The sequence below is a fragment of the Saccopteryx leptura genome, chromosome 3 (assembly GCF_036850995.1).
Source record: "Saccopteryx leptura isolate mSacLep1 chromosome 3, mSacLep1_pri_phased_curated, whole genome shotgun sequence".
In the NCBI taxonomy this organism is placed as follows: Eukaryota; Metazoa; Chordata; class Mammalia; order Chiroptera; family Emballonuridae; genus Saccopteryx; species Saccopteryx leptura.
Window position 1 is genome coordinate 81,812,383 of NC_089505.1, and position 24,323 is coordinate 81,836,705.

At 47.1% G+C, this 24,323-nt stretch overlaps 1 protein-coding gene across 5 annotated transcripts; it reads left to right on the forward strand.

The window, feature by feature from the left end:
• Positions 1 to 71: 71 nt before the first annotated feature.
• LOC136399505 (zinc finger protein 805-like) lies at positions 72 to 20,364 on the forward strand. Of its 5 annotated transcripts, none has more exons than XM_066374727.1 (4): positions 72 to 309; positions 2,461 to 2,587; positions 9,999 to 10,108; positions 20,050 to 20,364. In XM_066374727.1, the coding sequence occupies exons 1-4, from the start codon at positions 280 to 282 to the stop codon at positions 20,161 to 20,163; spliced, it is 381 nt and encodes a 126-aa protein (XP_066230824.1). In that variant the 5' UTR covers positions 72 to 279; the 3' UTR covers positions 20,164 to 20,364. The 5 variants fall into 5 exon arrangements, with proteins under 5 accessions (XP_066230824.1, XP_066230823.1, XP_066230826.1 ...); XM_066374726.1 differs by lacking the exon at positions 20,050 to 20,364 and adding an exon at positions 18,643 to 18,942 and having other exon boundaries at positions 9,999 to 10,094; XM_066374729.1 differs by lacking the exon at positions 20,050 to 20,364 and adding an exon at positions 18,361 to 18,615 and having other exon boundaries at positions 9,999 to 10,094.
• Positions 20,365 to 24,323: the final 3,959 nt, after the last annotated feature.

A 24,323-nucleotide genomic window follows, 5' to 3' on the forward strand; every position in this document is an offset into this window, starting at 1 on the left:
CCCGGAACAGGGTGGTGCTTCCGGCTGTCCGGGGATGTGGGCGGGACTTCCGGGTGAACCTCTGTGGATGCCATTTGTTTCTGCGGGTCGGTTCCCGGTTGTGCGCGCAAGCGCGCGCGGGAACCGGTACCGTTCCTCGGGCTGAGCGGGGCGGCCGACAGGTCTCGCCTCCTCCGGCTCGGTGTCTGGGGCGTGGCTGCCCGTCACAGGCGTGTCTACCCTGGTCGTCCCGCTGTTGTGTCCCCACCCCAGCCCGGCCTGCATCCCCGGGGTCGCACGATGGCGACGTCGCCGACCCGCCGCACGCAGGTGAGAGGAGGGAGGTGTCGGGACTGAGTGGGGAGAACGCCGGACTCTCAACCCCACCGCATTGTGCAGTGAGCCGCCCGCTTCGTGTGTGTGTGTGTGTGTGTGTGTGTGTGTGTGTGTGTGTGTGTGTAACAGAGAGAGGGACAGAAAGGAAGGGAGAGAGAATGAGAAGCATCAATTCTTCGTTGCGGCTCCTTAGTTGTTCATTGATTGCTTTCTCATATGTGCCTTGACCCGGGGGCTCCAGTAGAATGAGTGACTCCTTGCACAAGCCGGCAACCTCGGGGTCTCGAACTTGTGTCCTCCGGGTCCCAGTCCGACGCTCTATCCACATAGAAAAACATTGACTTGTTCTACTTATTCATGTATTCAGTGGTTGATTCATGTATGTGCCCTGACTGGGTATCAAACCCAAAACCTTTGCGTATCAGGACAGCACTCTATAACCAACCACCTATACAGCCTGGTCCGGTTCCACAGGTATATTGTATTTGTTTTTAGGGGTGAAAGAAACGGACTTTACAGCAAAAAATAAATAAAATAAAGTGTAAATGCTTCGCGACCTCCTTGTATTCACTTAAATAATGGGAGAGGCTCAGGTAAATGTTAGATTCTACTCAAGTCAACTCTGCTAAAAACTTGCTTCTGGGCTCTGGCCGGTTTGCCCACTGGTAGAGCTTCAGCCCGGCATGTGAATGTTCTGGGTTTCATTCCCTGTCAGGGCACACGGAAAAAGCACCCATCTACTTCAACACCCTTCCCCTTATGGCGTCTCTCTCTCTTTCTCTCTCTCTCTCTGTATCTGTCTCACTTCCTCTCTTCCTCTCATTCTCTTCCTCTCTCCCGCAGCCATGGCTTGATTGGAGCGAGTTGGCTATGGGCGCCGAGGACGGCTCCATGGCCTCCGCCTCAGGTGCTAAGAAGAGCTCGGTTGCTTAGCAATGCCCCAGATTGGCAGAGCATCACCCCCTAGTGGGCTTGCTGGGTGGACCCTGGTTGGAGGCATGCGGGAGTCTGTCTCTGCCTCCCTGCTTCTCACTGAATTAAAAAAAAAAAAAAAGTAAAAAAAAAAATCTTGTTTCTGGTTAGTAAGACGTTAGACACTCTGTGAATTGGTGGAATACACTCAGAGGTGATGAGATGTTGACCTCAGGGGCTGTGGTGGTAATAACTCCAAAGCACACCAAACATAGACTCATTTCTGTCACTGATGTTAGTGCTGAAGTGGAAACTGTTATTGATCCAGAACCCAAAGCTGAGAGATATGAAATGATGCCCCCCAGGTCACACAGCTGGCATATGTCAGTTTTCCAGAGTTTGGATGCAAACCACAGGAGACAGAAGTGGGGACTTGAGATTTTTGAACCAGAAAGTGGAGCCCTCAGCATGAAACAGGCAGTTGTCGGATCAGTGAGGCTCCATTGCATCTGCTAATGCACCTGATAATTGGTATCATTACCATTATTTAAACGTTCCTCTGACATCCTGGGTCCCTTACTGTCTTCATTTCACAATTCCTATGTCATGTCCATTGTCTTGTGTCCGTTTACAATGGCTCCTGCATAGGAAGCTTCTCTCCTATGCTGCTGTGTTATGTTCAAAGTGTTGCTGACCTCACTCTTTTTTATTTTTACTTTATTTTGTATTTTTCTGAAATGAGAAGCGGTGAGACAGAGAGACTCCCACATGCGCCCGACCGGGATCCACCCTGCATGCCCACCAGGGGGTGATGCTCTGCCCATCTGGGGTATTGCTCCGTTGCAACCTGAGCTATCCTAGCCCCTGAAGTGGACGTTATGGAGCCGTCCTCAATGCCAGAGTCAGCTTTGCTTCAATGGAGCCTTGGTTTTGGGAGGGGAAGAGAGAGCAGAGAGAAAGGAGAGAGGGAGGGGTGGAGAAGCAGATGGGCGCTTCTCCTGTGTGCCCTGAATGGTAATTGAACCCGGGACTTCCACACACTGGGCTGACACTACTGTTGAGCCATCCGGCCAGGGCCTGACCTCACTCTTGAGCAGAGCACAGAGCTCGACCCTCAGGAGGTGCTTGGTGCTCTGGGCCTTGATGTCAGCACCTTTGCCATGATGGAGAGATGATCTCTGGTCCCATACAACAGCTCCAAGGCCAACTCTCCCTGTCCCTTTTTCCTTCCAGGTGTCTGTGACCTTTGAGGATGTGGAGGTGACTTTCACCCAGGAGGAGTGGGCACAACTGGACCCAGCCCAGAGGACCCTGTACCAGGAGGTGATGTTGGACAACAGCAGGCTTCTGGTGTCTCTGGGTAAGTGCTCCCCACTGCACGGGGGACACCTACCTCATTTGTTCCACCTCCGGTTCCAGACCTGGCTGGTTAAGAAGGTCTCACTTGGGACCCCCTCTTTTTTCCTCCCCACTGCCTCAGTCATTCTCTAGACCCACTTCTTCTCTCCTGGTTTTGTGTCCCTTGGGCATGTGGCAGTTTTCCTCTGGCTCCTAGAAAATGGGGATATTCTTTTTTTTAATTTATTCATTTTTAGAGAGGACAGAAAGAGGGAGAGAGAGGAGAGAGAGACAGAGAGAGAGAGAAGGGGGGAGGAGCTGGAAGCATCAACTCCCATATGTGCCTTGACCAGGCAAGCCCAGAGTTTCGAAGCAGTGACCTCAGCATTTCCAGGTCGACGCTTTACCCACTGTGCCACCACAGGTCAGGCCAAAAATGGGGGTATTCTTCAGAACCCAACGGCAAAATGTCTAATTGGGCCCTTGAGGGGCAGATGTAGGAACTGGGAACCACCGAGATTCTGCCCTGGCCCCTGGGTCTCTTGTCCTGGCTTCTCTGTCTCAGTTTGCTTATGTCATGCTGTTAAGAATGGCTTTTTCTTCTCAGTGAGTTTGTGACAGGACTGGCCCCCTCAGTTCCTGCTGTTGGTGGCCCCCAGATTGCATCCTTCTATTTTTTTTTTTTTGCAAGTTTATGTTGTTTCCCTTTCTTTGCTGCTGCGCTCTCTTGTGTGTCTGTGAGGCAACAATGGCCCCCTGAGCCCCTACTTCCCTGTACGTCTCACCCCGGGGCCCAGCACAGACTAGACTGACTTGTTTGAGTTTCTCTTTTTTCTTTCCTTTTATTTTAATTATAAAGAGAATAACATTGACTTGTTGTTCCATATATCAATACTTATGCATTTAGTGGTTGATTCATGTACTTGCCCTGACCAGGGATTGAACCTGCAATCTTGACGTACTGGGACGACACTCTAACCAACTGAGCTACTCAGCCAGGGCCTGTCAAAGGTTCTTATTTTGCATCCAGAGATGGATCTGAGGGAGTGAGCCTGGTTGGCCCAAGTGTCCCTGACAGGCCAGTTGTCAGGGCCGTGAGTGATGGGATGTTCTCCCGGGAGAGGATGAATTGTGAAGTCCCCAAGAGACCTGCTCTCATTGCTACCAGTGTTGTTCTAAACACAGGTCTTGGTTATAGACCTTTTTTATGGTCTTGTATCTTCATGAAGGCCTCTAATTTTCTAAGGGCCAGTGATGCTTTGTTTTTTTCCTGGTGCTTCTTAACAGTTGACAGTGTTGTCCCCCAGGAGGAGGGGGACATTTGGTGATGTGTGTGGCCACTTTTGAATGTCTCTGCTGCGCTGTGGATGGTATTGGCATTTAGTGGACAGAGTCCATAAGTCCTGCTACAGCCTACGAGGGACAAGACAGTCATCCTTAACCAAGAATTAGCCTGACCAGGCAGTGGCGCAGTGGATAGAGCATCAGACTGGGACACGGGGGACCCAAGTTCAAAACCTGGAGGTCGCCAGCTTGACCATGGGCTCATCTAGTTTGAGTAAGGCTCACCAGCTTAAGTCCAAGCTCACTGGCTTGAGCAAGGGGTCGCTTGCTCTGCTGTAGCCCTCTGGTCAAGAAACATATGAGAAGCCCTGGCCGGTTGGCTCAGTGGTAGAGCGTCGGCCTAGCGTGCAGAGGACCCGGGTTCGATTCCCGGCCAGGGCACACAGGAGAAGCGCCCATTTGCTTCTCCACCCCTCCGCCGCGCTTTCCTCTCTGTGTCTCTCTTCCTCTCCCGCAGCCAAGGCTCCATTGGAGCAAAGATGGCCCGGGCGCTGGGGATGGCTCCTTGGCCTCTGCCCCAGGCGCTAGAGTAGCTCTGGTCGCAACATGGCGACACCCAGGATGGGCAGAGCATTGCCCCCTGGTGGGCAGAACATCGCCCCATGGTGGGCGTGCCGGGTGGATCCCGGTTGGGCGCATGCGGGAGTCTGTCTGACTGTCTCTCCCTGTTTCCAGCTTCAGAAAAACGAAAAAAAAAAAAAAACATGAGAAAGCAATCAATGAACAACTAAGGTGCCACAATGAAGAATTGATGCTTCTCATCTCTCTCCCTTCCTGTCTGTCCCTGTCTGTCCCCCTCTGTCTCTGTCCCAAAACGAAAAAAAACAAAGACACAATTAACCAGCCCACACATCAAGAGCACCAGGGTTGAGGAACACCAGCGTAGCTGGTTCTCTGCTTGAAGAAAATCTCTGGAGATCAGGGTGTGGAGGCTCACAGGCTTGGGGTCCGTGAGAGCCTCTCCTTTCAAGAAAGCGTAGTGTAGAGTCAGTCATTGTTCTTATGGTGCATAGCAGGAGGCTTAGGGGACTGTTTCTCCTGTCAGAAACCCATGGACAGCCAGCCTAGGGCAATCCTTGGTTTCTCAGGGACTCCGGGAGGCCGAAGAGCTCGCCACTGCGTCTGTTGCGAAGGAGGCTCTGAGTGTACTTATGTCAGTGTATGTTTAGCCATATTTTGAACAGATTTCAGAGCCTTTAAATGGGAGGAGTCCAATTTAAAGGAGGCTGATTTGTAAGTTTCAGCATCTGTGAGATTTGGTTCAAGCTATAAATGAGAAATATATTGCCCAGACACCTAAGATAATGTTGAGTAGTACTGTTATCAAAACTAGTCCCTAAAAGGACTAAAAGATGTTGGACTTAACAGTCTCCTTGGACAAGGCTGTCATCAGTTTTCTGTAACAGCTGTGCTCAGGAGGAAGATTGATGCAGCGAGGGTTGTGTCTCCTAGAATGGTGTGCGACGGTGGAGTGTCCCCAGGGGTCACCTGGAAAAGTATTGTTCTCTTCTGACCAGGAGTAGGACTGGCTGAGATGCCGTTGAAATAGGCGCTGAATGGGAGGACATACCAGCCAAATCTGATTTTTCTTTTTATACTTTTATTTATTGATTTGAGAGACAGGAAAGGAGAGAGAGAGAAAAACATCAATTTGTTGTTCCACTTCGTTGTTCCATTTAGTGTTGTGTCCATTGTTTGCTTCTCCTGCATGCCCTGACCAGGGCTCTAACTCGTGACCTCAGCTTGCCTGGCCAATGCTCCATCCACTAAGCCACCCAGCCAGGGCGCTTTAATTTTGTTTGTTTGTTGATTGATTTTAGAGAGAGAGAAGAATCGATGTGTTGCTTTACTTATTTATGCATTCACCAGCTGATTCTTGTATCTGCTGTGACTGGGGATCAACCCCACCCACAACCTTGCTTGGGGTGATTTCTCTGACCAACTGAGCCACTTGGCGGGGCCTGTGTTCATATATTTACCTTTCTTTTATTTTATCCCCCCCCACCCCATCCAGGGTTATTTTTGTTGTTGCAGTTTTTCAACCAATGACTAGTCTAGCACTAGTTTTATGGTTGCTAGACATAGCATTTGCTTGGTAGATTAGGTTTAAAGCCTGCCTGTTATTTTTATTTTTCTCTTGGACTTTTAGCCCTGGTTATTAGTTAGTCCCCTGACTTTACACAGGGCAGGATGCCCAAGGGTCTGGGGCCTCTAGGCAACAGCCTGTCCTTGGGATTACATTGGTCAGCAGCATATATATGCAGTCCCTTTTCCCACCTTGCCTCCCTTTTTTTTTTTCCTTTCAAGCAAAATTCTTTTGAAAGACGGAGGAGGAGGGGAGGTCACCTCTTTGTCCCTGATCATTTTTGTTTCTTTTTTATTTGACTGTTGACCTGATAAGCTCCTGGCGGCCCCTGCTGTGAGTGGCGGTCTCTCCACTAGTTCACACAGTGCATGCTGTTTCCAGGGCATCGCCAGCATTGGAGGGGGGGGGGGGGGTTCCAACCAGCACAGCAGCAGCGGCAGCCCCTGACTGTGCCCAGCTTTGGAGAGCAGACTGACAATCCTAATGTATCAGACACATCGGCTGGGGCTGGATGATCACAAATGAATTAAGGCATCTCTTTAGGTGTCTTTTTTTTTTAAGATTTTTTTTTTTTTTTTTTCAGAGAGGGAGAGAGTCAGAGAGAGGGATAGATAGGGACAGACAGACAGGAATGGAGAGAGATGAGAAGCATCAATCATCAGTTTTTTTGTTACAACACCTTAGTTGTTCATTGATTGCTTTCTCATATGTGCCTTGACCATGGGCCTTCAGCAGACCGAGTAACCCCTTGCTCAAGCCAGCAACCTTGGGTCCAAGCTGGTGAGCTTTTTTTTAAAGATTTTATTCATTGAGTTCAGAGAGAGGACAGAGAGAGAGAGAGAGAGGGAGATGGTAGAGGTATGGGAAACATCAGCTTGTAGTTTCAGAGAGAGGAGAGAGAGAGAGAGAGAGAGAGAGAGAGGGAGAGGGAGGGAGGGAGATGGTAGAGGTATGGGAAACATCAGCTTGTAGTTGCTTTTTCTATGTGTCTTGACTTGGAAAGCCCTGGGTTTCGAACCGGCGACCTCAGCATTCCAGGTCTCACTTTATCTGCTGCGCCACCACAAGCCAGGGAGAGATGTCCTCTGCAAGGACAGGCTAGTGCCGTCCATCAGTCTCCTGCAGGGTGGGAGAGGGGGTGACTGAGCTGAGTGGCCACCCCCTGACTGGTGGGTTAGATGATCCCATCTGCATCCCAGCAGTCTCCAGGGGGCCTCAGTCCAATGCTATAGCCAGTTACCTCGTTTTCCTGGTTGCCCCTGGGTCACCAGCTCCGATATGTGGTGTGTTGATCGCAGAAAAACAGACTGCTGCGATCAGTCTCTTGCAGATAAGATGCCAATCAGGGAATTTGAGTCCTTGCAGATCTAGGTCATCGTAGGTATAAATGACAAGGACCTGAGGCTCACTCCTTCAAACTACACTCAGGGTCTAAAAAGCGATTGAGATTAATGAAGACACAGACCCTCTGTGATACGATTGCATACTATTATTTCTGTTTTAAACGACATGATGCATTTACATTGTTTGGCACAGTCCTTGGGATGTGGTCGTGCTGTGTGGATGCTATGAAGCAGCTGGACTCAGGAGCCGTAGCTCAGAGAAATCGTAGGAAGTGACACTTGAGCTGAGACCCAGAGAGTTATCACAAGAAGGAGCAAGTTGTGGGTGAGAACAGCCTTTTGGGTAGCAGGGCTGGCTGGTGCAAAGGCCCTGAGGTCATAGGGAGAAAGACTCCTGACAGACTCCCTCCTAGGAGCACACCAGTGCCTTCCCCTTTTCCATCTTCCTCCCTTCCCCCTCTGCTTTTCCAACAGTGTGCAGCTCCTGAATTCTAAGGGTCCCCACAAGACTTGCACCCAGGGGAGCAGTGGGTGGTAGCAGCTGGTCCCAGACTAATGATCAGAACCTGTCTCCAAGGCCCCCTGTGAGCCCCACCTGGGCTCTCCTGTTGCTCCCTCTATCCTAAGGCCTTCCCTGTCTCACTGTCCCCAGCTTTAATGAACGTGCTCTGAGAGGGAGGAAAAGTAAAGACCCCTGACAGCCAAAGGAGGGTCTCGTGCACCTCTCCTCTGTGCCGGGTGCTTAGCGGACTTGAGTGCACATCTGCTTCGTGACGATGGATAGATCCCGGGCTGTGGTTCAGCATCTGCCAGCACAGCCTCCTGTGGGCTGTGGTGCCTCAGTGACTTCTCTACAACACCCGTGTCCTCTCCCTCTGCGGGAAACATGACCTCACCTGACAAGACGCTCAGAGGCGCGGTTGGCTCTGGCTTCGCGGGTGCCCAGCCAGTGTCTGTGTCTTCGCTTCCTCTGTGGTCCTTGGGCAGGTCACCCTCCAAGAAGGCCTAGGACGCTATAGGGCAAGCAGGGCGGCGGGTCCCCTCATTCAGCGGTCGTGGGGTAAATCCTCCTCCTAGAAGGGCCGGTGCAGGCCACCCTCCCACTTCAGACTGTTAGCCACTTGCAAGCCGGGTTTTTCAATCCTCTGCCAATACCAGATTATCTGGGGAGGTATTTATTTATTTATAGCAGATGACGTCTCTAGTAGATTTTATTTTATTTATTTTAATTTTATTTTATTTTATTTTTTTAGTTTATTGATTTTAGTGAGAGGGGAAAGAGGAAAGAGAGAACGAGAGACAGGAACATTCGTCTGTCCCTGTATGTGCCCTGACTGGGATCCATCCGGCAACCTCTGCACTTTCGGCCAATGCCCGAACTAACTGGGCCATCCGTGATGCCTATTTTATTTGTATTTAAGAAGATTTTGTCTGTGTGTGTGTGTGTGTGTGTGTGTGTGTGTGTGTGTCAGAGAGACAGAGAGATAGAGGGGGGGGGAGATAGGGAAGGACAGACAGGAAAGGAGACAGATGAGAAGCATCAGTTCAAGGTAGAAGGTCTGGCTGGTGCAAAGGCCCTGAGGTCATAAGGGGGAAAGATTCCTGGCAGACTTTTTCTTTGGGGCACACCAGTGCCTTTCCCTTTTCTTTCTTCCTCCCTTCCTTTTCTGCTTTTCCAACAGTGTGCAGCTCCAGCACCTTAGTTGTGGCACCTTAGTTGTTCATTGAATGCTTTCTCATATGTGCTGGCGAGGGTTGGGGGTTACAGCAGAGCTAGTGACCCCTTGCTCAAGCCAGTGACTTTAGGCTTAAGCCGGCGACCTCGGAGTTTCGAACCTGGGTCTTCCGAATCCCAGTGCGATGCTCTATCCACTGTACCACCTTCTGGTCAGGCTAAGATGATTTTCTTTTACTTATATTGCTTTTATTTATTGGGGAAACATTGATTAGTAAAATCACAGTTGTCAAGTATACGATAGTATAATACACCATCTGTGTACTATCTTGTTCACCACCCCAAATTGGGAGGTTTTTGAATCTCCCACGACCTAGGCCTCATCTGCAGAGATCTAGTTTTTTGTGGGGTTTTTTTGTTGTTTTTTTATTTATTCATTTTTAGAGAGGAGAGAGAGAGAGACAGAGGAAAGAGAGACAGAGAGAGAGAAGTAGGGGAGGAGCTGGAAGCATCAACTCCCATATGTGCCTTGACCAGGCAAGCCCAGGGTTTCGAACTGGCGACCTCAGCATTTCCAGGTCGACGCTTTATCCACTGTGCCACCACAGGTCAGGCAGAGATCTAGTTTTGTTTGCATGTGAAGCAGACATCCCTGGAGTTGTGGTGTGTGAGGGGTTGAGACCCACTCACTGGGATGAATTGGAAAACACCTTTTGGAAGGAGGCGTCATTTCCCCAGGTCACAGCAAAAGCTGGACAGACTGAGGATTCCGTGCTTTGTCTCTATAGGCAGTGTCTCCGCCTATGGTCTGGATCTCAGCAACAGTGTCTGTGTTCTCAGTTTCCAGGTCACGTGTCACTGTTTGTGTGGTTGAGAGCAGCTTCCTTCTGCGGTCTTGTCCACGTCCTGAAGTCCCAGGGTAGACTGAGAGGTTTTATTTCCTTTCACAAAAACTCCTGTGTCCTCTCTCTTTCTCCATGAATAGGGTGTCCTGTGCCAAGACCTGAGCTGATCGACCAGCTGGAGCCCGGGCCGGAGCCGTGCGTGGTGAAGGAAGACCTCTCCCAAAGCCTCTGTCCAGGTAGGAGCCACGATGTGGGCACTGGAGGACCCTGCAGCCCTGAGACTCTCAGGAGACCACTGGTCATGGATCCCTGGGGAAGCTATTTTTTTTTTCCTTTTTAATTTTTCTTTTTTTCTTGTGAGAGAGAGAAAGACAGAGAGATGAGAAGCATCAGCTCCTAGTTGCATCAGTTTAGTTGTTCACTGATTGCTTCTCATACATGTCTTGACAAGGGGCCTGAGGAGGTGTACAGGAGGCTCCAGCCGAGCTAGTGACCCCATGCTCAAGCCAGCAACCTTGGGCCTCAGAGGGCCAGTGACCATGGGGTCATGTCTATGATCCCACGCTCAAGCCATGGATCCTGTGCCCAAGCGGGTGAGCCCATGCTCAACCCGGTGACCGCGGAGTTTCAAACCTGGGACCTCAGCATACCTACCAGGTTGACATTCTATCCGCTGCGCCTTTCCTGTCAGGCTCTTGCCATTTTTCTTTCTTTAGGTTTTTGATCATTTTTGAGAGAAGTCAACAAGTTCTTTTCATTGTTTTGGCTTTTTCAATTATTTTAAGAGTTTGAGCACTGAGTAAGTTGTCAAATGTGACTCGTTATTTATAGCTGTAACCCACAGCACAGCAGTATAAAATGTCAAGTTTTGTGTTTTTGGTTGAAAGTGTCCATGTTTATGAGGATTGATACATTTTTTTACTGTTCACAGTACAAGAGTTATAGTTTAGATAAAAGCAAAGTAGAACTTCCCCTTCTTCACTGTTCTGCCCCCAAGAGGGTTAAAAATCTATAGGTAATTTTTTTTAAATACAAAAGGTGGTATCTTTTTAAAATTGAGATATAATTGACATAGATCATGAGACTGACTAGAAGGGACCGGGCCCAGAGCAGAACAATTAGGTCTGCCCCAGGCCAGCCTGTATGTGTGAGTTCTTGACTTCACGCAGGAAAGATTTCACAACATGAGTCCTGGTGATTTTATTTAAACCTAACCCTAAGAAGAGTGAAAGATAAAAATAAAAAAAGTAGCCTGACCTGTGGTGGCGCAGTGGATAAAGCGTTGACCTGGAAATGCTGAGGTCGCCGGTTTGAAACCCTGGGCTTGCCTGGTCAAGGCACATATGGGAGTTGATGCTTCCAGCTCCTCCCCACCTTCTCTCTCTGTCTCTCTTCTCTCTCTGTCTCTCCCTCTCCTCTCTAAAAAAATAAATAAATAAATAATTTAAAAAAAAAAAAAAAAAAGTACATTTGCCTGACCTGTGGTGGCGCAGTGGATAAAGCGTCAACCTGGAAACACTGAGGTTGCTGGTTCAAAACCCTGGGCTTGCCTGGTCAAGGCACATATGGGAGTTGATGCTTCCTGCTCCTCCCCCTTCTCTCTCTCTCTCTCTCTCTCTCTCTTTCCTCTCTATAATGAATAAATAAAATCTTAAAAAAAAGAAAAGTAGCCTGACCTGTGGTGGCGCAGTGGATAAAGCATCAACCTGGAATGCTGAGGTCGCGGGATCAAAACCCTGGGCTTGCCGGTTCAAGGCACATATGGGAGTTGATGCTTCCTGCTCTTCCCCCCTTCTCTCTCTCTGTCTCCTCTAAAAATGAATGAATAAATAAATAAATAAAAAATTAAAAAAAAAAAGTACATTTATTAAAGCTGGGAACAGTAGCCCGTGCCAGGTAGTTCAGTTGATTAGAGCATCAAACCAAAGTGCCAAGGTTAGTGGTTCAATCCCTGTCAGGGCACATACAGGAATCTCCCAATGAATGTGTGAGGAAGTGTAACAACAGGTTGGTGTTCTCTCTCTCTCTCTAAATAAATCAATAAATAAAATTAAGAAAATAAAAAGCAGGGGACAGTGACACAAGAGTGGGTTTAACACAGAGGCAGCCACAGGAGGGATCCCAGGGGGGCAGCTCTGGCTCATGGAAGGTCAGAGAAAAGGGCCCCTGGGGACAGATTGAGGGGTTACCCCGGGAAGAGCTGCCGCTGCCCCATGCTCCCCTGGTGGCAGGTATAGGGGGACCCTTAGGGATTAGGACAGGGGTCCCCAACTACGGCCCGCGGGCCGCATGCAGCCCCCTGAGGCCATTTATCCGGCCCCCGCAGCACTTCTGGAAGGGGCACCTCTTTCATTGGTGGTCAGTGAGAGAAGCATAGTTCCCATTGAAATACTGGTCAGTTTGTTGATTTAAATTTACTTGTTCTTTATTTTAAATATTGTATTTGTTCCCGTTTTGTTTTTTTACTTTAAAATAAGATATGTGCAGTGTGCATACGGATTTGTTCATAGTTTTTTTTATAGTCCGGCCCTCCAACAGTCTGAGGGACAGTGAACTGGCCCCCTGTGTAAAAAGTTTGGGGACCTCTGGATTAGGAGATGCTTGCCTACGGAAGAGGGGGAAGGGAAGGGTTTGCGTGTGCTCCCATGAGGGAGAGCCTGCTGAAGAATTTCGTGTTATTACACATTAATTGTGTGATTTAAAAAATATTTTCAAGCGTCTTCTCTTTCCCAGGAGCACCGCTACGCACTTCTTCCCTTACAGGAGAGCATCTCCTGAACTCTCAGGGCCCCCACGAGACCTGTCACCAGGGGAGCATGGGGCCGCGGCAGCTCATCCATGGCTGACCCCTGAATCTGTCCCTGGGGGCCCTGTTCTCTGACCTTTCATGAGCCAGAGCCACCCCCCTCCTGGAATCCTTCCTGTGGCTGCCTCTGTGCTGAACCCACTCTTGTTCCACTGTCCCCAGCTTTAATAAATGCACTCACAGAAGTAAAATATATCTGTATAAATTTTGAGAACAATTAGGTAAGAAATACAAATGTTATCTATTGATAGATTTGACTTTTTAACTAGAGTCAATCAAATACCAGACATGTTCTGAAAAAGATTTTTAGCCAGGACAGTGACACACTTGTGAGGACTCCCAGCCGCTTAAGCACACCTGTGCCTTCCCCCATTTCCCTCAAAGCACCTTTGCCTTTTCCTTCTTCTCTGCTGTTTGTATTTGTTAATATTTATATTTTTGATACAACTTTATAAGTCCCAACCCTTTGGGTGTTCAATAGAATTTGTATGGCTTCATGACTAAATTAAATATAGTTTTTATATGTATATATTTGTTTCAATTAAGTACTGTGTCTTAAAGTACATCGAGTAAACATGCTAACATTTTCTACAATTTTTAGATTTTATTGATTTTTTTGGGGGTTTTTTTGTGTGTTTTTTTTCTGAAGTTGGAAACGGGGAGGCAGTCAGACAGACTCCACATGCGCCCGACTGGGATCCACCCGGCATGCCCACCAGGGGGCGATGCTCTGCCCTTCTGGGGCGTTGCTCTGTTGCATCCAGAGCCATTCCAGCGCCTGAGGCAGAGGCCACAGAGCCATCCTCAGCGCCCGGGCCAACCCTGGTCGACTGGAGCCTTGGCTGCGGGAGGGGAAGAGAAAGAGGAAGGAGAAGGGGAGGGGTGGAGAAGCAGATGGGCGCCTGTCCTGTGTGCCCTGCCTGGAATCGAACCCGGGACTCCTGCACGCCAGGCTGATGCTCTACCACTGAGCAAACCAGCCAAGGCCAGATTTTATTGATTTTTTAGAGAGAAAGAAAGAGTGACATCGATTAGTTGTCCCACTTATTTATGCATTCATTGCTTTACCCTTGTATGCGTCCCAATTGGGGACCAAACCCATAACATGGGAGCCCCGGGATGAGGCTCCAGCCAGCTGAGCTCCCAGCTAGGGTTACGCTAAGAATTTTTAAATATATATGACATCTAAAACAACATTCAGAGGGAGGCGAGAGTGACAGGAATGGTAAGAACAGGGCCCGATACTGGGACCTGGCATTGTGCGAACCCGCACCCCACCCTGCTCCCCTTGGAGAAGCACTGAGCAGGGACCGGGGCGACATCAGGCTGAGAAAGATCGGGCAGTCCCAAACATCTGCCAGGCCACTGCCTCGCCATGTCACAGAATTGTGTCTACCTCCTGCTGATCACCTTGTGCTGCTGAACCTTCAGGACGAAAGCTTCACCTGGAGGTGTGACAGGCTCACTGAGGCTAAGAAATCAGCCTGGCCTGACCAGGCGGTGGCGCAGTGGATAGAGTGTCAGACTGGGATGCAGAGGACCCAGGTTCGAGACCCTGAGGTTGCCAGCTTGAGTGCGGGCTCATCTGGTTTAAGCAAAGCTCACTGGCTTGGATCCAGGTCACTGGCTCGAGCAAGGGGTTACTCCGTCTACTGTAGGCCCGCGGTCAAGGCACATATGAGAAAGCAATCAATGAACAACTAAAGTGTTGCAACGAAAAACTAATGATTGATGCTTCTCATCCCTCTCTGTTGCTGTCTATCTGTCCCTATTTATCCCTCTATCTGTCTCTGTTAAAAAAAAAAAAAAAAAAAGGCCTGACCTGTGGTGGCGCAGTGGATAAAGCGTCGACCTGGAAATGCTGAGGTCGCCGGTTCGAAACCCTGGGCTTGCCTGGTCAAGGCATATATGGGAGTTGATGCTTCCAGCTCCTCCCCCCCTTCTCTCTCGCTGTCTGTCTTCTCTCTCTCTCTCTCTCTTTCACTCTCTCTCTCTGTCCCTCTCCTCTCTAAAATGAATAAATTTAAAAAAAAAGAGAGAGAGAGAAATCAGCCTGATGACCAAGAACTCCAGCCCCGAGAAGTAGATCTGTTTCTACCCTGGTGTCCCAGCCCTGGCTGGATCGCTCAGTCTGTTGGAGCATCAGCCCAAAGCGCAGAGGTTGCCAGTTAGATCCCTGCTCACGGCACTTACAGGAACAGATCTATGTTCCTGGGGAGGCAGTGTTAGGTCCAGCACACCCCACCCCACCCCCATATCATGTGAGGGTCCCCTCTGTATCTGTCCTCCCCGTCCTTCTCAGATGGATGAAGACTGAGCCATTCTCAGGGGAGTAACTCTCCTTCCCCCTGTGTTGGCCACAGTTCTTGGGACAGTGTGTGATTTCTCGGTGACTTCCTGTAGTGTTGGTTCTTCCTTCAAGGTTGGGAGGCGATCACCACTATCCCAGGAATTCTCATAAAGTTTTATTATTTAAGCTAAAAAGAAAAACAATAAACTCAAAAAAAAGAAAAAAAGAAAAAGAAAAACAATAAACTAACTAGTGCAATGTTCAGGAAAAGAAAAAAATAACTGTACCAATGGATCAAAATTATAAGGAGCAGTTATAAGGCTGACTAGAAAAACAATATTTTAGCAACTGAAATGATCACCTATCCAACACTGACATTGTTATCAAATTCAGAATTAACTAATAATTAATTCTCTTTCTCGCCCTAGCTGGGTAATTAGTTAGAGCATTGTGCTGCTATGCCAGGGTTGTGGGTTCCATCTCTGGTCAGGGCACATACAGGAATAAACCAATGAATGCATAAATAAGTGGAACAACAAATTCATGTTTCTTGCTCTCTGTACCCCTACTTCTCTCTCTAAACTCAATCAATCAGTAATTTAAACATTTTTTAAAGAACTTTATTTAAAAGAAAAATATTTTACTTAGCCTTGTCCAGATGGCTTGGTTGGTTAGAACATTTGTCCCGAAACACAGTTATTGCTGGTTTGATCCATAATCAGGGCACATACCGGCACAGCTCCGTGTTGTGTCTTTTTCTCCCTTCCTCTCTCACTAAAATCAATAAAAAATATATATATATATTAATAAATAAATATTTTATTTATTGATTTTGTAGAGAGAGGAAAGAGGGGTGGGGGAAAGAGAAGTATCAACTCATAGTTGCTTCACTTGAGTTGTTCATTGATTGCTTGTCATATGTGCCTTGACCAGGCAAGCCCAGGGTTTTGAACCGACGACCTCAGTGTTCCAGGTCAGTGCTCTGTCCACTGCGCCACCACAAGTCAGGCCAATAAGAATCTTCTTGTCATGTGAGGCAAATAATAAAGAAAGGGAAATACTGGAATATCAGAAATCAGTAAACTTGAAAATAATTTTATTTTTTTTTATTTTATTTATTGATTTTTTAAAACATTTTTTATTGATCTTTTTTTAGAGAGAGGAGAGAAAGAGAGAGGGAAAGACGAGTGGAGAAGCAGGAAGCATCAACTTATAGTAGGTGCTTCCTGTATGTACCTTGACTAGGCAAGCCCTGGGTTTAGAAAGTAATTTTATAAACCTCTACTATAGCTTTGAATTCCCAACAAAATAGAAAATATTTCAATACATAGGAATCTGATGCAGGACGAGATGCAGATTTTAGAGAATTTAGTTTCTATGAGGGCCAACAATTTTTAATTATTTTTAATTATTTTTATTTATTTATTTATTTTTTTACAGAGACAGAGAGAGAGTCAGAGTGAGGGATAGACAGGGACAGACAGACAGGAACGGAGAAATGAGAAGCATCAGTCATTAGTTTTTCGTTGCGCATTGCGACACCTTAGTTGTTCATTGATTGCTTTCTCATATGTGCCTTGACCATAGGCCTTCAGCAGACCAAGTAGCCCCTTGCTTGAGCCAGCGACCTTAGGTCCAAGCTGGTGAATTTTTGCTCAAACCAGATGAGCCCACACTCAAGCTGGTGACCTCGGGGTCTCGAACCTGGATCTTCCTCATCCCAGTCTGACGCTTTATCCACTGCGCCACCGCCTGGTCAGGCGAGGGCCAACAATTTTAAAATTGGTGTTTTAAAAAATACTGTAAGTAGAAGCTGCTTCATCTTGACTAGCTCATTTTTTCCAAAGAAATCTCATTTTTATTTTGTTTTCCTTTTTCATCTCAAACTCACGATTTCTAGAAATTTCTGAGTTTATTGTTGGATCTGCATATTATATGCAAATAGATGCTACATTTTTTTTTTTCCTGAAGCTGGAAACGGGAAGAGACAGTCAGACAGACTCCCACATGCGCCCGACCGGGATCCACCCGGCACGCCCACCAGGGGGCGATGCTATGCCCCTCTGGGGCTTCGCTCTGTTGCGACCAGAGCCACTCTAGCGCCTGGGGCAGAGGCCAAGGAGCCATCCCCAGCGCCCGGGCCATCTTTGCTCCAATGGAGCCTTGCTGCGGGAGGGGAAGAGAGAGACAGAGAGGAAGGAGAGGGGGCGGGGTGGAGAAGCAGATGGGCGCCTCTCCTGTGTGCCCTGGCCGGGAATCGAACCCGGAACTTCTGCACGCCAGGCCGACGCTCTACCGCTGAGCCAACCGGCCAGAGCCTAGATACTACGTTTTTTAAAGCACATTAAACTTTTAATTACCTAATAATATGAGTGCAATTTATTTTTTAAAGTTTACGTACTTAAAACAGAGGTTGAGCCCTGGCTGGTTAGCTCAGCGGTAGAGCGTCAGCCTGGCGTGCAGGAGTCCCGGGTTTGATTCCCGGCCAGGGCACACAGGAGAAGCGCCCATCTGCTTCTCCACCCTCCCCCTCTCCTTCCTCTCTGTCTCTCTCTTCCCCTCCCGCAGCTAAGGCTGCATTGGAGCAGAGTTGGCCCGGGCGCTGAGGATGGCTCTGTGGCCTCTGCCTCAGGCGCTAGAATGGCTCTGATTGCGGCAGAGTGACGCCCCAAGATGGGCAGAGCATTGCCCCTTGGTGGGCATGCCGGGTGGATCCCAGTCGGGTGCATGCAGGAGTCTGACTGCCTCCCCGTTTCCAACTTCGGAAAAATACAAATAAATAAATAAATAATAAAACAGAGGTTGATAAATTTACCATTATAGTTGAAGATTATAATATATTATCAAAAATTTATTTTGAAAAATTTTCCCAGATGTTTTGAAATGGAAGATAAGAGCACATGATTAACAAACTTGATCTGATAGATTCAACAACTAGTAAACAAACATTCTTTTCAAGCCCAAATGTAGTATTTTTGAAAATTGACCCATTGAGGTCACTGGTTTGAAACCCTGGGATAGCTGGGTCAAGGCACAGATGGGAGTTGATGCTTCCTGCTCCTCCCCCCTCTCCCCCCTCCATTCTAGAATGAATAAATAAAATCTTAAAAAAAAAAAAATAGACCCATTGTTGGCCAAAAGAAAAGCACATCTTTACTGTTATAAAGTGTTGGAATCTTTTGGGACATTTTTTTAAACTGATCATAATATAATTATTACAATCAATAGCAGAAAAGAATTGTTTAGGCTCTGGCCAGTTGGCTCAGTGGTAGAGTGTCGCCCCACTGTGTGGATGCCTCGGATTTGATTCATAGTCGGGACACACAGGAGAAGCGACTCTCTGCTTCTCCACCCCTCCCCCTCACCTCTACCTCTCTCTCTCTCTCTTTCTCTTCTCCTCCTTCAGCCATGGTTCCATTGGTTTGAGTGCATTGGCCTGGGCGCTGAGGATGGCTCCATGGAGCCTCTGCCTCAAGCACTAAAAATAGCTCAGTTGGGAGCATGGCCCTAGGTGGGCAGAGCATTGGCCACAGACAAGTGTTGCCTGGTAGATCCTGGTCAGGGCGCATGTGAGAGTCTTTCTATCTCTCCTCCTCTCACTTGGTAAAAGAAGAAGAAAAAGAAGAGACAAAAATAGAATTGTTTAAAATATATGTGTGTGTGCTTTTGCCCTGACCGGATGACTCAGTGGATAAAGTGTTGTCCCAGCGCACCAAGTTCACACTTTCGGTCTCCAATTGGCCTGTACAAGAAGCAATCGGCCTGACCTACGGTGGCACAGTGGATAAAGCGTCGACCTGGAATGCTGAGGTCGCTGGTTCAAAGCCCTGGGCTTGCCTGGTCAAGGCACATACAGGAGTTGGTGCTTCCTGCTCCTCCCCCTCTTCTCTCTCTCTAAAAATGAATAAATAAAATCTAAAAATATATATATATTAAAAAAAAGCAATCGATGTGTATACAAGTAAATGGATCAACGATGTGTCTCTCTCAAATCAATCAATTTAAAATATTTAAAAAATAATAAAGTATATGTGTGGAAATTTAAAAACATTTTTGAGTTATTCTTGGAATAAAAATATAAAAACTAGTTAGAACTGCGTGATAATGAAAATTTTAAGTATCAAAAGTAGTGGGATACAGTTGATGATTCTGGAAAAGATGAAATAATTTATAATAGGCTCATGTTCCCACCAAGAACAACTAGAAAAGCCAGACAAAAATTATTTTTATTTTTTATTTTTTTATTTTTTTCATTTTTCTGAAGCTGGAAACAGGGAGAGACAGTCAGACAGACTCCCGCATGCGCCCGACCGGGATCCACCCGGCACGCCCACCAGGGGCGATGCTCTGCCCACCAGGGGGCGATGCTCTGCCCATCCTGGGTGTCGCTATGTTGCGACCAGAGCCACTCTAGCGCCTGGGGCAGAGGCCACAGAGCCATCCCCAGCGCCCGGGCCATCTTTGCTCCAATGGAGCCTTGGCTGCAGGAGGGGAAGAGAGAGACAGAGAGGGAAAGCGCGGCGGAGGGGTGGAGAAGCAAATGGGTGCTTCTCCTGTGTGCCCTGGCCGGGAATCGAACCCGGGTCCTCTGCACGCTAGGCCGACGCTCTACCGCTGAGCCAACCGGCCAGGGCAAAAATTATATTTTTAAAGATATCAGAGGGGGAAAATATCTGAGAAGTACAGAAGCAGTGAGGACCAAGAAGCTACAACTCTGGATTTGAGGAAACTTCTAAGAAATGAGCTGAAACTCTGCAGACAATTTTCAGTAGGATTATACCAGTTCTGGGAGTTAGCCCAAGGTTGGGAATCTGGGTTTGAAAGAGGAAAAAATTCTGCGTTGGTCCTTACAGTGGATCATTTCTAGTGCTTAGAGAAACACGCAAAATGTTTGATGACTGTGTAAGTTAGAGTGACACTTTGTCATTTTTTAAATTTTCTTTTTCTACTGAATTTGTTGTGATGATGTTGGTTAACAAAATTATGTAAGTTTTAGATGTATGATATAATACATTTGTATGTTATATTTGTATATTCTTCACCTCAAATTACTACACTTTTTTTTTTTTTTCTGAAGTGAGAAGTGGGGAGGCAGGCAGACAGACTCCCGCATGCGGCCATCTCGGATCCACCCGGCATGCCCACCAGGGGGCAATGCTCTGCCCATCTGAGGTACTGCTCTGTTGCTCAGCAACTGAGCTCTTCCTGAGGCGGAGGCCATGAAGCCATCCTCAGCACCCAGGCCAACTTTGCTCTGATGGAGCCTTGGCTGCAGGAGGGGAAGAGAGAGACAGAGAAAGGAGAGGGGGAGGGGTAGAGAAACAGATGGGCACTTCTGTGTGCCCTGGCTGGGAATCGAACCGGGGACTTCAACATGCTGGGCTGATGCTCTACCACTGAGCCAACTGGCCAGGGCCCAAATTACTACACTTTTAAAAGTTACTTTTTATTTTACTGTTTTATTTTTAAAGATTTTATTTATTGATTTTTACACAGAAGGGTTTGGATCGGGTTGGGGAGCAGGAAGTATCAGCTCAGAGTTGCTTCACTTTAATTGTTCATTGATTGCTTGTAGTATGTGCCTTGACAGGGCAAGCCCAGGGTTTTGAACTGGTGACCTCAGCATTCCAGGTTGACGCTCTATCCACTGTGCTGCCACAGGCCAGGCATTACTATACCATTTTTTTTTTTAACAGAGACAGACAGAAAGAAAGAAAGGCAGGAAGGGAGAGAGATGAGAAGCATCACCTCATAGTTGTATCACTCTTGTTGTTTACTGATTGCTTCTCATATTTGCCATGATGGGTTGGGGAGGCCCACTTGAGCCAATGACCCCTTGCTCAAGTCAGCAACCTTGGGCTGAATTCAAGCCAGCGACCTTTAGGATCAAGCAAGTGACTGTGGGATCATATGGATCCCACACTCAAGCCAATGACCCCCACGCTCAAGCTGGCAAGCCTGCCCTCAAGACAGTGACCTTGGGGTTTCGAACCTGGGACCTCAGCATCTCAAGTCAATGCTCTACCCACTGCACCACCACCACTCAGGCATTACTATGCTATTTTAAGTAAAGTATTTGAGCATCCTTGGATTTTGGTATCTGGAGGAAGTCCTGGAACCAGTACCCCAAAGATAAGGAATAATGACTATATTTATTGAGTCTTATCAGATGATAACTCTTTGCTTACTTCTGCATATTTTCTTAAATTTTAACTCTGACTATATATATTAAGGATGAGTTTTCTTTTTAAAGATTTTATTTATTGATATTTAGAGAAGAGAGAGAAAAAGGAAGGGGGAAGAATGGGAAGTATCCACTCTCAGTAGTTGCTTCTCATATGTGCCTTGACTGAGTAACCCTGGGGTTTTTGAACCGGTGACCATAGCATTCCAGGTTGATACTGTATCCACTGCACCACCACAGGTCAGGTCTCTTTTCTTTTTTTTTTTTAATTTTTTTTTATTTTTTAATTTTATTTATTCATTTTAGAGAGGAGAGAGAGGCAGAGAGAGAGAGTAGAGTGAGACAGGGGGGAGGAGCTGGAAGCATCAACTCCCATATGTGCCTTGACCAGGTAAGCCCAGGGTTTCGAACCGGCGACCTCAGCATTTCCAGGTCAACGCTTTATCCACTGCGCCACCACAGGTCAGGCCAGGTCTCTTTTCTTAACAAGAGAGACAGACACAGGAAAGGAAAGAGATGAGAAGCATCAAGTCGTAGATGCGGCACCTCAGTTGTTCATTGATTGCTTCTCATACATGCCTTGACTAGGGGGCTACAGCCAAGCCAATGACCCCTAGGTTACTCCAGCAACCTTGGACTTCAGGCCTACGATCTTTGGGCTCATGCCAGCAACTATGGGATCATGTCAATGATCCCACGCTCAAGCCGGTGACCCTTCATTCAAGCTAGTGAGCCTGTGCTCAAGTCGAATGAGCCCGCATTGAAGCCGGCGACCTTGGGATTTCAACCTGGGTTCTTAGCATACTAGGTCAATGCTCTATCCACTGTGCTACCAGTAGTCAGGCTATTTTGAGTTTCTCTATAAACAGTTCACACCATAGACTATCAATGCTCTCCTCACTATTGGAAATAGAGCCATTAATAACTTTAAATCTAATCAGACTACAGAGCTTATTCCAGAAAACCTAGAACAAATTAGTAAAATTCATCCTTGCCTGATTGGTGGTGGCACAGTGGATAGAACATCAGCCTGGGACCCGGAAGCCCCAGGTTGAAAGCCAAGGTTGCCAGCTTCTGTGTGGGCCCATTCAGCTTGAGCATGGGGTGGCCGACTTGAGCAAGGGATCATCAACACGATCCCATGTCACTGGCTTGAGCCCGAGGTGGTTGGCATGAAGTAATGGATCACCAGCATGGCTGGAGTCACCCCTCCCGCTGTCAAAGCACATAAAAGAAGCAAACAGTGAACAACTATCATGCTGTAACCACAAGTTGATGCTTCTCATCTCTATCCCTTCTTGTTTCTGTCTCTTTCTGTCTCTCTTTCACTTAAAAAAAAAAAGATACTCAAAATATCTCCATTGGCTTTTAAAATTTTTTATTTACTGATTTGAGAGAAACATTGAATTCTTCTAGTTATCTGTGCATTCATTGGTTGATTTTTGTATGTGTTCTTTCTGGAGATTAAACCCACAATCATGGTGTATCGGATGATGCTCTAACCAAGTGAGTTACGTGGCCAGGGCTGTGTATGATACGTTCAAACAGAAAAATACAATGGTTTTGGTCGGTGGCTCACACTGCTGGACAAAGTGGTGAAGAAAGGGTGAGAGCAGGGATTCCAATTCCCAGCTCACACACCCAATAAATGACCTAAGAGTTCCTGTGTGTGCCCTGAAGGAGACCCTTATCTCCTGTAAACAGAAGGCTGAAATTGTTGAAAATCAATCCTGGGATTGATTGAATGACAACAGGAATGAACTCCCAACCTCACAGGATATCAAACTATTAAAGTGAGGGCGGTCATTAGGAAAGAACGGGATCCAGGAAACTGGCATAGAGGGATGTGGGAAGACCTTGATAAAAATGGCGGCACGGAGATCCTGTATTCTGATGAGTGTTTTTTCTGACAGTGGGAAGATCTCTCCATCCACAGTGGAAGGGACCTCCCCACACCATGTTACCCACTTCCTATCCACCCTTCCACCTCCGAGAGAATTAACCCTGCCCTTCCTGAGGAAACAGTGAGGGTGTTCCCACTCCCTGAGGCAGCTGACATTCGAGGCAGTGCTGAACCTCCCTGGGACCCACTCCCAACACCCCTCATGGTCTTAGACCTATAACTGACTCTAGTCCAGCAGGCTCCTAAAGCTGAGGTCCTAATATGACCACAAGGCTGTGCATTAAGCCACAAAAGAACCACTTGAGTTTTCTGGAGAACAGAATGTGAGGTGGATTAGGATGTGAGATGGTGGTGGAAGGAATATGAAGTTGGATCAGGCTGAATATCTTCATCCAGGCTCATGAAGCAGAGACAAATTCTGCATCTAATGTTGCTGCTCAGGGAGTCAGAAAGGGCTCTTAACAGTTTGGTTGGCTGAACCACGGATAAAAGATGGCGCACCGTGAGCAAATCGGAAATGCTCAACTTCCATGGTTTCGTGTAGAGGAAGGGATTCAAAGACTTGGGGAGATTTGAGTGTTGGAGAGGATTTGTCATTTAAGACTGACTCAGTACGGGGCTGGGCGGAAATGGTGAAGGGATTAAGAAGAATAAAATTTGATAGAAACAGACAACAGTATGGTGATGACTAGAGGGAAAGGGGGTGGGGGAGGTAGGAGAGGGTAAAGGGGGTTAATTGGTGATGGAAGGAGACTTGACTTGGGATGGTGAACACACAATACATTTTATATATGATGTATTATAGAACTGTACACCTGAACTTATTTAATTTTATTGACTGGCATCACCCCAATAAATTATATTTTCATCTCCCCAATAAATTAAGTGAAAATTTAAAACAGATCGACTCACCTACACTAGGTGGTCCATAAGACGTGCCATTCTTCAGTACAACAATACCTCGGTTTTTGTCAATAATTTGTCCGAAAACAATTGATGAAACCTGAAACCAATGAAAACCAAGGCAATTATTTCCATATGAATCCATGTAAATCTAATTAATTCGTTCAAGACACTCCAAAATACATACCAAAAACATTTTATAGAGAATAAATGTAGTGTTTAATACTTAAACCAATAAGAAGTTAATATAAAATGAATATAAAAGACTAATGTAAAGAATAAATAGAAACTTTTTTTGGTCCCATGAGGGAGCTAAAAGGAACGGGTTAACTTATTAGCAAGCAAAACACTTAACAGAGACAATGAGATTTGAGCACAT

What these genes read in the sequence shown, in the direction of transcription:
- LOC136399505 (XM_066374726.1), top strand. Translation starts at nt 280, where the DNA reads ATGGCGACGTCGCCGACCCGCCGCACGCAG. An exon ending in CAGGCTTCTGGTGTCTCTGG is followed by an intron (nt 2,588 to 9,998) that starts GTAAGTGCTCCC and finishes CTCCATGAATAG; the next exon opens with GGTGTCCTGTGCCAAGACCT. An exon ending in CTCCCAAAGCCTCTGTCCAG is followed by an intron (nt 10,095 to 18,642) that starts GTAGGAGCCACG and finishes CGGATGACTCAG; the next exon opens with TGGATAAAGTGTTGTCCCAG.